Here is a 12,761-nt window from a genome sequence, read left to right as displayed (position 1 = left end):
TCTTTCCATACATATTTATCTAACACGTAGTCTTCAATTTTGTAATATGATTTTTCGATCAAAATATTTTTAATGTAGTTTTTAAACTTAGGAAATGATAAACTTAATATATGCTCCGGAATCTTATTGTAAAAACGTATACAGTTCCCCATAAAAGAGTTGTTTTGCAATCTTTTACTGTCATCCAGGCCCAGATATAGCGTCATAGTTTTATTTAATACCGAAGTATGCCTGTACCAGCATCATAGAATGTCGTCATAAAAGGAAATGCCTTGAACTAGCAAATACTTTTTGAATTGTTAGACAATTCTGGCGTAGATGATGACCAGATAGAGATGCATCATTTAGTCTTCATCTTCTTATCGTATCGATGGCATAGACTATAAGGCTCGCCATTGTGGTGAAAGGGTTTGCCAATCGGCGTAAGGTGCTCCTGACGTACATGAAAGGAATGGTATGTCATGCGGGTGAGCTCCTTTTGTGCACCCCTAATTATCTGGTAAGCATCATCCTTGCCATATCTTCACTGTTCATCAATCGAGAGTTTATAGTACTCAAATGGCTTTGGTTGATACCGCGTAACAGTGAAACTGTTGAATCAACCACTTTGGATAATATATATACTAATATATGATGACCTTTGTGACAACGTCGACATCGAGAGGGAGCGCAGGTCGTTGGCTGTTCGAGCCAATATGTTGCCCGGCATGATGTACAAAACAAGTAAAGATAACGCTTTTTAAAGCCTACTGCCAATCTTTTTACACGTGCTGTCTGTGGGTCGACTATACGCGGGGGACATACAACGGCCTGCGCGTGCAATACAACAACGCGTTCCGGGTGTTGCTGGGGCTGTCGCGGCTCGGGTAAGTTCGAGGAGGCGCACACGGACGGGTTTGCAGCCATCATACGCAAGAGGTGCGCCTCGATGCTGCACCGCCTGCGCGACAGCCCCAACCGCATCCTGAGCGCGTTGTCCGCACGCTGGGACTCGCCGATACTCGCGCATGGGTAGCGACTACATGTGGTCGTATAGAAAATAATTATTATTTTGTTTTTGTGTCGCTGTCCTTATGTATTGTACAATTAACTAACCCTTAGATCTAAGCATTTTGTAATTTACTAACAATTTATGGACCAGTTCCGAAATAAATGATTATTATTATTAATATTGAGGATATACACTGATTACTCGACGGTGTGAAGACACGATTCCTAACAAATTTCACGATAGAAAAATAAAACACAACCACTGTATTCGATAGGTAGTTTACTTATACCAATGATTTTTTTTTATATCAACTGAACTAAATAGAACATGTTTATTATACGATATACATTTTTCAATGGCTTTAATTGAATGAATTCGGAATTAGAGCCAGTGTCACTGCCACTCAACCTACACGGTAAAAACTGATTACTTAGAAAAAGACAAAATTCTTTCTATGAAGACAAACTTATTAAATCCAACAAAACGATCCTCTCCCTATACACGCTAGAGAATAATTACTTGATAATAGTAAAAAAACGTCTCAAAAGTGTATTTTAGTTATAAAACAGAGATATTTAATCCAAGAGCAAATTAATTTACTTCAAGTCACAAAGCCACTAAATTCAACAAAATATTTATTTGTTATTAGAAATGTCCGATTTTGATTTGAAAAAAAAATAAAAAAAAAGGAATGAAAAATTGAGAGGTACTTATTTATTTGACTGAAGATTGATGTTTTCTAATATCAAAAAGGATAAATTTACAGGGTTATGGACCCAACAGTGTCTCACTGGCGTGAAAACACACAGTTCAGTGCCAAACCTTAAGTAAGCAGATGTAGGACGGAATCTTCTCAAATACTTGAGGACCAATCAGTACCGTATAAATGTTACAGCGGCAGAAGCACTAACAATTCCAAATATATTAGATGACTTTATATTATTGAAGTTAACAAAACGATAGCGCGTTTCAGAGTACAACTAATGCCATCTAGCAGTGGCGTGATGGAACTAATTGCATGTTAAAGTTGTGCTTGTTACAAGTGTAGTGTGATTTCATATTGAAACCAAATTTCTTAAATTATGACTATAAATAACACCCTAACAAACTTTGGAAAAATGACTGTTTATGATTTTTATGATTACAAGCACAAGTAACTGCACTCGTTACCGCGTGCGCCTTCGGCGACATGTCACGACAACATTGACTATGAAAACGCAACGAAATGTTGCTTTAAGAATATACTCTAGAATTTAGAATATTAATCTGAATAGCAAACTACTTAGAGGTAAAAATTTTTTGATGTAAGTAATGTCCAATTAATTGATTAGAAATGAAATAAAATCTTGAAGTGAACGTATTTGTCTAAAAGTTAGAATAAAGTTAAGAGCAAAATTATGTTAGAAAAAGATAAGCAGTATTTTTGTAATGACAATATTTTATTGCTTTTAATAAATATTTTTTCAGAATTAGCAAATATTTTGAGAAATTGCTCTTTCGTATTAGTAGAAATCCTTTTTTTCTGTGTACGCAAAATGAACCGTAGAACGGGAAAGTTTTGAATTCGGGCTGAGATTTGACTCTTAAAAAAAGATTGCGGGAATAAGTGCGTAAGGGGTCAGGGTGGAATTGCGTTCCCTTAGATTAATCAAACTCGTATTTCACCTTGGCGGATCGTTTGTTTTAGTAAACATCAAGGTGTCTTGGGGTGGGGCTGCAGAAAGGGCGCGGCATTTCCGCAACGGCTCCCGGCCTTGGGATTAAACTGTCTTTATTGCCAACTTTTATAGCTTTGCAGGGTTGCAGGTTTTGTGTTCGTTGAACGATCTTTAGTTTACCTATTACGGGTGCAATTTGTTCTAGCTGCCAGAATGGGCACTATGACATTGACTTCTCGTAAAACATTAACGTTACAACTGAACACGGTTTCCGCTGCTGTTGTCGGTTTAGGAACACAAGTTAAAATACATTGCGCATGAGCAGTTGCGCGTAATTTCTTCTAGATTCATTTCTAATGTTAAAGTAAGATTGCACAATGTGGCAGGTTCCCATTTTCGGATAGTGTCACTGTTACATAACTTTAGTTGTATCATAACTATGCTTAAACTAAATTAAAAAAAAAAATTACTACTTTCTGGCTTTGAAGGGTAAGAGTGCCAGCTTATATCTCAGGGTGGCGGGCGCAGTAGCAGTGCCCCTACGATCTTTGCGTTTCAAAGCTCTGAGTGGCACTGCAACTGTTACAGACAGGCGTGTCACTTACCACCAGGCGCACGATATGTTCGTCCAGCCACTTGGTATCATAAAAAAAAATGAAATGACAATGTTATTGGTTTTATTACTTTGTTCCAAATACACAATTGACTGGAATAAATTCACCATTACAATTGCCTATATTAATATACAGATATCTGGTTTAATAGGCATAGCTTTTCACAAGGTTTTTTAAAGGTTATATTACATGGTTTCTGCGTATTTGGATGACATATTATACATATTATTATTATGCAATAAAGAATAAAGAAGTCATACCAAAATTAATATTACGGCCTACAGGTTAAACGTCAAGTTTGTTTTAACACCTTTCTTCACACTTCTTTTACTCCGTTCAACTATTTATTTAACTTTTCACATATGCATGCCTCTGAAGTTCCGTAACGATTGACATACAGCCATAGACACAAAAATGCAATACTTCCTGGACTCTCTTATTTTTTAATTTTAGTGATGCGACTTGCTCTTTAGCTCCGATATTTATCGACCCAACATGGACCCAACAGATTATGTTATTCAAGTTGATAAATTTAGGCACCTGTCTAATAAATTATAATAAATTCTTTTTGTTTGTTGTAATGAATCGTCGGATTCTTCACCATATGAACGGAAATTATCACTTGAATCCCCATTAACATTAATTATTAATTCTTGAGTACACAATTTGTCAAACGCAACATCACGATCCCTATCAGACAATATCTTCTTTTTTGAACTCGCTCACATCCCGATTAAAACTTCTTCCTAAATAAAAGCGATTGTTATAAAAAGTCATTACTGAATATTCAATATATTTATTGCATTCATATGGTACATATATGACTTAAAATTACAATAATGCTACACATATGAGCCCTTTATTAGGGATAACAATAAGAGCAGAGGTAGGCCGAGGTTTCAATTATTAATTAGAATTGTTATTTATCAAACAATAATATAAAATAACAAAAATATGTCATATTATAAGTAGAATTATGTCACTTGAAAGTTTGAACTTAATTAGATTACAATAGCATAACTTTATTGTCATTAAAGTATTCATTTAAATTGTAATAGCATTTATTAATAAGATGTAATTTTATTTTATTTACAAACAGTGAATACTTTTCCTCGTCTTTAATAATGGGCGGGAGCTCGTTGAATATTCTAACCGACATCGAGTGGGGACTTGAGCTGTGTATGTGTAGCCGAGATCGTGGCAGAAGCAATCTATTGCGTGGTCTAAAAGTGTGTCGTTGGGGCAGGTCGTCAATGTTAGTATAAAAGTCAGGGTGTTGTTTAAGAAATTTATAAATTTCTAAAGTATATATAGAACACAAAGTCAAATCGGAAACGCATTACGACATCACTAATTAATTAAAATTCGAGCTGTCAAAAGTTAAATAAATGTTTTGACGTAGTATAGAACCAAATAGCATTGTTAGGGGGTCAAATAGTACTTGCCGTAATAGAAATTAGAACCATCGATTTCTCAACTCACGTTTTGTCACGTTTTCACTTCAGTAAAGCGTGCGTGGTTTGTTGTAGTAAAATCGAGTTACAACAATAGTCAAGGCGAAGTCAGAAAGAGATCAAAGATCTACCGCTAGTAATCAAGGTATACGTAAATGTGTCGAATTACCAACAGGTTAAATATGATAACAAATTTGCTAATTAGTTGTATACCATTAATTGTGTCTGACCTCGAATAATACCCTGTACACAAATATCCATACTATTGCTTTTTTATATATAACACCAAGTGACGGGATGAACAAGTCGTGCGCCTGTTAAGAGACACGCCTGTTGCAGTGCCACTCAGAGCTTTAAATCGTAAAGATCAGAGGGACACTGCTACTGCGCTTGTCACCCTGAGACATAAGTTGACAAGTCCCATGTGCCTGTAATATCGCCAGCACCCTTCAAAACTGGAACACAGCAATGCTGACATTACTGTTTGGCGGCAGAAGTTGGCAAGGTGGCAGAACTTCCCTGGATGAACGCTTTCATAACGAGTTCTGCTGCTACTAATTTCTAAAGGTGGAGTTTTGAAACCAACACGTCGAAGAAGATTCACAACACTTGCAAAGTACAGTCCTTAACAATAATTGGCTTAAGTTTGTATTGAATCGACATTAAATTATTTTTTCGTGAAATTACTCCACTACTTTGTTGTAATTATTAATACAAAGATCGCGAACACTTAGAAAAAAATCCTTCGATGCGGCCGGATTTGAACCGAGACGTCTCCTAACAAACCGTGCCAGACGCTGTGTCAACTAAGCCACGGAACAAACGGGCGGACCTCATAGATGGCATTACGGCTAAAAAGTCGTTGAAAATCAAATACAAAGATCCGACAACAAGCACAGAAAAATTCGTGAGGTCCGCTGGTTCTTTCCGTGGCTTAGTAGGCATGGCGTCTGGCACTTTCTAAGTGTTCGATCTCTGTATTATTAATTATAATAATTGGGTCACCTTAAACCATTTCCTTAGAAGGACCCCTTGTTGAAAACCAGGATTTGAATGAATTCTGTTAAATACGAACTTGCCACCTTGGGTTCAGTTAAAAAGCGTGGCAAGAGGCGTATAGGTGACTGGGAATTAGTAGAGGTGAAACTGCAGAGCTGTATTCTACAGGATATATCACGGAGAGTGTTTTTATTTTATTAGACGAATCAACAGCCGACTTCAAAAATACATTGAAAAATTAATTTGCTTAAAACCAGATTTGAATGCCAACCAGGAGCGTGTACGTTCGATATGTTTAGAGAAGTAACTGTCAATTATAAATCACAAAATTTATGTTGACTACAAATTAAGAAAAGAAAATACAAAAAAGAAAAAAGTGTTAAAATATATATTTATTAAAAGTGTGCGAGGGAATTGCACGATTCCACCTTCCCCTTTCCGTCATCGGGGTACCAGACTTACGCTGGGGTTCCACTCCTATATTGTAGATATCCCAAGGATGCGCACGAAGCGTTGCGCTTCCACATTTATATGGCGAACGGCTATGGAGTGGAATTGAATTGAGTGGAACAGACTTGTTCTCTGCACGCTACGACTTGGACCATTTCAAGGCGAGAGTGCATAGGCATTATTTAGGTGTGCATGTTCCTTAGTCGACATCATCGTCACTTTCCATCAGCTGAGATGGAAGTCAAACTCGCACTTAATAATCCAAATAATCCTCAGCCAATACCCGCTTTGTTGTGCCAAGATTTCAGATTTTTTGGAAGGATATTTTGCAGTTGGCCGCTGATGGCCTTTACTGCGCCACCGGAGAAAAAGGGCGAGCTGAAGGCTCTTAACCCCTAAAATAAACTTAAAGCTAAGTAGCGGGCCCGAGGGCGCCCAAGTGGGCACGGACCTCGGCTCAGGGCGCTACTGGAGACTTCCGCCAGAAGGGCGTGCTGTTGGAGAGAATCTACCAGTGTACGTGCTAAAATGAGGGGCTCTACGACCTCGCCGACGAGGACGGTTGGTGCGTGCGGGACGGGACTGACTAGCGATAAGATTTCAGAGTAACTGACTGACATTTTTATAAGCATTGTGTATACCTTACTTTTGTAAAGTAGACATCACATATACTTCTGATAACGAACTCGAAAAGTTTAATAATAAAGTCTGCAGAGTTATTTTAGTTCGCACTACGGAATTTCTGGAACGTACAATTTTCGTCCATTGTATAATGTACTGTTATAAAGGTTTACTCTACTGGATTCTATTTTTTTAGTTATTTATTTTATTTTAAATTTTAGGGAGGCAAAACACTTAGGGCAGAATTGGCTTGAGCTAGCCGGTCAAAGGCTTTATGGCCAAAAGTCGATACAACCTCAAATGGCTTTCGCTGATTTCGCATAACAGTGAAAGTTGTGAAATAATCACAGAGAAAAATATGTACTAAAATCATTGACTTACAATTATATGGACGTCGAGTCCGCGCTAAAAAGTGTCCGAACTTATAGGGCGGTAAAATCGTATACAGAGCGTCATTCACGCTTTAGTCTTCGTTTGTTCGACTGACAGCGAAGCAAGCAAAATTAGACAGTACTGCGATGACATTACAATTTAAATCTAACGTTTTAGCTTTTTCATATTCCTTTACATGTCACTACGTTTAAATAGGTTGACTTGGGACATTTTTTTCGTGGTTTTTGTATTAGACCCGTCGTCCATTTATTTGTAAGTCAATGACTACTATATAATTTTTCAAATGGCTTTATAAAACATAACATAATTTCGTTTGTAAAACAATAAATTCGGAATTAGAGCCAGTGTCTATAAGAGCGGTGATTCATTTATTTGTCGGACTTTGCTTGCAAAAAGTACCACAGCGCCCGTCACCCTGAGACATAGATCGACAAGTCCCATATGCATGTAATTTCACCAGCACCCTTACCTTTTGAAAAAGGTGTCATCCTGTAATTGGCTTTATGTTTCTATTCCTGTTTTTATTAAGTGTTCGAAGCTGTTGTTTTTCCATGAATAAATAAAACCGGAACGCAGTATTGCTTATATTGCTGTACTTTCCTGGACGATCTCTTTCTCAAGGAGCTCTTTCGTTACTAAATTTGACGTTAATAGTAATGGACTGCGCGCGCGTTATGGAATAAATATATGTAAATACTATCTAAACATTTCCTCAATTAATTATACGGCAGCTGTGAACTACCTATTAAAAATATGAATGAACGCTGTCCCATTTACGAGTTGCGCATACGCACCTAATATAGCGCTCGATTGTGTGGCGATTGCGGCTTGTTTCGCAATGTACGTGGGCAGCAAGCGAGATTTGGAATTCTTCATAAGTAACTTGTTAGCCAGTGTTTTACATAATTTTGACTTACGACGGCGTAACCTCTGTTGCTTGCCACGGTGCTGAAAGAATTTGCCAAAAATGTATGGTTGCAAAATCCAGTTCCGATAGACGGAGAGACGTTACCCTCCCGGGCGATAATAAGCAATATCTAATTTATATAATTAAACGTTCATTCGTCAAACTCCTGGTAATGTTCCTAATCCGAAACTGAAACGTGTTGAATTGTAAAAGTGGTCCACGCAAGAATTAGCCATTTAAGTTGTTTAAGTGTTCTTTTTAACCGACTTTAAACAAAAGAAGGTGATTCTCAATTCTATTGTATGTATTGTTACGCGATAACTCGGCATTTGTAAAACGATTTTGATGATTCTGTTTTTGTTAGAACGAGGGTACCTCAGATGTGGTTAGCAGGGCAGGCTCAGGTGTGGTGATGGTGGTGAAGAAAATATTTCACCTCTAAGGGTGGCAAACTAGGGGATGAATGACTTTGAGGTCGGTTTTTTAGTACTCTGTACTGCTTTCTTATGTACAAGTAACATTTAAAGAAATGGTAATTTCAAGACACACTCATATAGATAACCACAAATTACACCCAAAATCACGAGAGAAATAAATGTAGGTCATATAAATATTTCTCCCGGCCCGGGAATCGAACCTGGGACCTCTGCGTGGCAGTCCGGCATGGTACCCGTCCGGCCACAGAGGCAGTTAATGAGTGAGAACGAGTTGGTTACGATGATAACAATATGACGACTGATCTGTTTTGTATTATATCAACTATGTAAATGAAAAGTTTCCAAGTAAAGATACCAAATTACACAACTTGAAGATAAGCTAAGAATACCTCACTTATCTCAAGTTGGAGCACACATAACTATTAAGTTGTCACTGCATTGTTATCTAACTTTCACTCGAACTATGTTTCTCAGGGTACCGAACAAAGGAGATATTCTCACGTGAGAAACCTTGTACTTGATGGGCTGATTGTACTGTCAGCAGTTTCCAGTTCCGAAACAATTTTGTTTGCAAGCGAAAACTTTTATCTAGCTCCGTCCCTTATTTTTTGGGCCTGGCGTGACCAGTTTTGCTTACCGCCAGTTTAGCACCCTCATTTATTTACAAAGAGCAACACTGGAGTTTCTTACTCATTCTTTTCAGGGGAATCGATCTAACGAATAAGCGGTAGAGTTTAATCAATGTGAATAATGATTATTTCAGTTTGATTAAAAAATTCTAAAATAATTGATAACACTTTAATTTATAGATAACCAAATTACACTTGAAATCAATTAGGAGGTGAGGTGTGGGGGGCCGCCTCTCACGTCCCTCTATTTGAGCGCTTAAAATTAATATGAGCAAAATAAGTACAGATGGAGAAAATTTTACACAGATCCGACGTTGACAAGTGCCCGATGGTGATTGACGGGGCAGCGGGTGGCGCGGCGTGTCGTTAAACCGCTGGGCAATTTTCAAGTTTTGGATAAATGTGGGTTTCATAACCAAAAGGTTTCAGTTGAAAACCAAAATTTGGCAGGTTCTGCGTAGTACATAAAGTGAAAATATTTCCAAAAAAAAAAAATTATGTGCAAAATTAGATATTTTATTGTTAAATAATTCTTAGGAAATGAAACTATTTTTCCGGATTTAAATCGCGTATATTTGTTTTTTCAAACAAACCGACGTTTCGTCTTAAATCCGGAAAAATAGTTTCATTTCCTATGTGTAACAATCGCGAAAACCTAAGAACTCGATAAATAATTCTTTTTAGACTTCGACCCATCCATAGATCAAAGACCTATGTGCAAGACTGCTTATTCTCAGGACACTGTACATTTCAACGTTGTTCTTCGATGTGGATATCAGATCGACAGTTCTTCGATTTTATATTTCAGAAACGAAATAACATATAAAGATTTTGAAAATACCTATAGATAGCCCTTACTTTCAATAACGAGATTATGTATTTATCCTCTTTTTGCTGTATAATAACATCGGACTCTTCGGACGAGTCGTTTTATTCTGGTTTCGGGATTTTATACGATCGAGTAAAGTAAATCCTAACGTGTAACAAGTTAGCACATTATTTAGACAATATCCTTAGGTATATAGATTTTAAGACTTTCGTGGTTATTCACTAAATGATTATCTGTAATATCAGGTTTCTTACCACGGTATGACTTCTTTTTATTTTCCCGATATTTCGGAACGGTTGCACGCTCCATGGTCACGGGTTGACTGGACGGCGGCAGATGACAGCTTTAAGAGCAGACATAACTGTCTACCCTCTTGCGTTGTCGATGACTACCTTCATCGCGATTTGTTGTGGCGTTACCATTGTCACTCACTTTTTTCACACAAACCACACTGACTGTATCCACACGCGAAACTGAACTCGAGGTGTCTTTGTTTTTATTACTGCACGCACTAAGGACCGGATTCCATGCACTGGACAGTTTAAAACCATCATCACGGTTAAATGTTTTGTACTTCGTGATCTCGATGGCTTCTCGTACCCGTGACCATGGAGCGTGCAACCGTTCCGAAATATCGGGAAAATAAAAAGAAGTCATACCGTGGTAAGAAACCTGATCTTAGTGATAATCATTTAATATCCTTAGATGTATATTGTAAGTCAATGGGTGTATAGTATATTTTTTTAGACCGTCATTTAGTAGTAAATACCTATGGAAAACAGTTTTTCCCGCTTCTTCGATGACTCACCTTGAAGACCGTTTGTAAGGCAGATTCCCTACGAAGAATAAAACCACGGAAGAAAAAAAAACAATGGAAATGCCTTAAGCTTCTATTTACTACAAGAACCAATGTCGCCAAAACTCAAACATTCTTAATTTGCAAAATATTGATATTGATTGGTCGCGGTTTGAAATTTAAAAAGAAATAACAGATTCTGAATTGTTAATATAATTTAAACTTTAACCTGTTGGCATATCGTTGAAAGTTCAATATCATCAGTACCTATTATTACAAGTTACGACGTTTTGATATTATATCGAAATTTCAATCAATGTACTGCCATCTAGCGGTTAATTGCTGAACGACGACGAATTGAAATTATTAATTTAGTTCCCCAAACAAGGAGCGGCCATATTGCAAGAGCATAAGCTTTACTTTCGTTTCTTGTAACAAAAAAATATCGATAAACAGAACATTGAAAATTTATTAAAATAGACTTTCCCATGATATGAAATAACACCTCGGGTAATGTTTTAGCTGCGGCTTTATTTTTGCACACTAAAACTGCACAATAAGGCATTTTTCTAGAATTTTCGAGAAATTGCACGAAAGAATGATACAACCTTAGAATAATAACGCATAGAAACCTAGCTCGCACGCGCTAAGTGAGGCAAATTGAAGCGCTCCCAAAGGGCCTACACGAGCGGGCGGGCCTTCAGTGCTCAAGGTCAACTTGCACCGCGAATAGCTCCAGAATTTTAGCTAAAAATGACGAAATGTGCGGTAAATGAGTGTAAAAATACGTCAGACAAACATAAAATAGATAGTAACATCACATTCCACAAGGAAGTAACGCGTTTCAACTTGTATTTTCATATAAATATTCACTAAAACCGAAAATTAACCTACTACTAAAACTAGCCTACATGAATTTGATTTTTGCCTCACTTGTGACAGTTCGTTTGATATGAACCTATCATTCTATGCGTTATTATTCTAAGGATACAACCATACCATACAAAGCGAAAATGGCAGACTGAACTAAGATAGGTTTGTGAATGAAACTATAGGGTTGCCGTTTGTAAATACATATAAGTTTACATGTATCATTAACAAAATGTATTAAATACTATACTACGATAGCAACTCTACAATCTATCGTTTAAAATAATCAGCAAGATAGCGCATATCTTTAGTGAAAAAAGAATATGTATAGACATGTATTCAAAAGCCATTTATACGGGTAATTTATTTCATACAATTACTGTTTGTTCCCAGGTGTCCAGATTGGTTATACTCCATGAAGAAGCAGAAGATGGCAACGCTATGCCCGATCTGGCACGGCCAGTGCAGGCCGTGTCCCTCGCCGTTAACAACCTTGTTAAGGTAAAGATATTTCTTTCTTATGTGTTAATGCAGTTTTTATCAGTTTAGAAAATTTTAAAAATGTGTTAAATTTTGTTTATTTCTATGTGAAACACAGGTTACAAAGGTGTCGTACTTAGAATGCATTTTTTCATAATTCTTACATAGACACTCATCTAGCAATATGTAAACATTGTTTATTTAAGTGTTTTATTGAATGTTAGGACGTTTCAGCACCATGACACTAAATTATTTTTTCTGAAATTACTGAACTAGTTTGTTATAATTATTAATACAAAGATTCGGGTGGATTCGAACCGACGTCTCCTAGCAAACCGTGCCAGACGCTATGCCAACTAAGCCACAGAACGATGCATACCATACCTAACTGGGTGACGAAATACTTTCTACTCCTAGATGGCGCTACGGCTAAAAAGTCGCTAAAAACCAGATATAAAGATCCGATAAGGAAACACATGGAAAGATTCGCGAGGTCTCCTGGTTTGTCGATCTTTGTATTAATAATTATATGCTTATTTGGTTTAACCAGTCACGAAAGCCCAAAAATAAGTAAATTTCGCTTTTTAACATTTGAACTTATTTCGGGAAACTTTACTAAAATTACATTTTTCC

The 12,761-nt window shown here is 37.0% G+C and overlaps 1 protein-coding gene across 1 annotated transcript in view; it reads left to right on the top strand.

Annotated features, from left to right (window-relative positions):
- The first annotated feature begins 9,439 nt into the window (after positions 1–9,439).
- LOC113228950 (vinculin-like) overlaps positions 9,440–12,761 on the top strand; it is a 98,262-nt gene continuing 94,940 nt past the window's right edge. Inside the window, exons 1-2 of the mRNA XM_026462392.1 lie at positions 9,440–9,484; positions 12,042–12,149. Of these exons, the coding sequence (XP_026318177.1) occupies positions 9,440–9,484; positions 12,042–12,149 (153 nt within the window). The remainder of the gene's footprint in view (positions 9,485–12,041; positions 12,150–12,761) is intronic.

Source organism: Hyposmocoma kahamanoa, unplaced genomic scaffold, assembly GCF_003589595.1.
Source record: "Hyposmocoma kahamanoa isolate Upper Pololo Valley unplaced genomic scaffold, ASM358959v1 263, whole genome shotgun sequence".
NCBI lineage: Eukaryota > Metazoa > Arthropoda > Insecta > Lepidoptera > Cosmopterigidae > Hyposmocoma > Hyposmocoma kahamanoa.
Note: the sequence above shows the minus strand (reverse complement) of the source record. Positions and strands in the feature narration are given on the sequence as shown.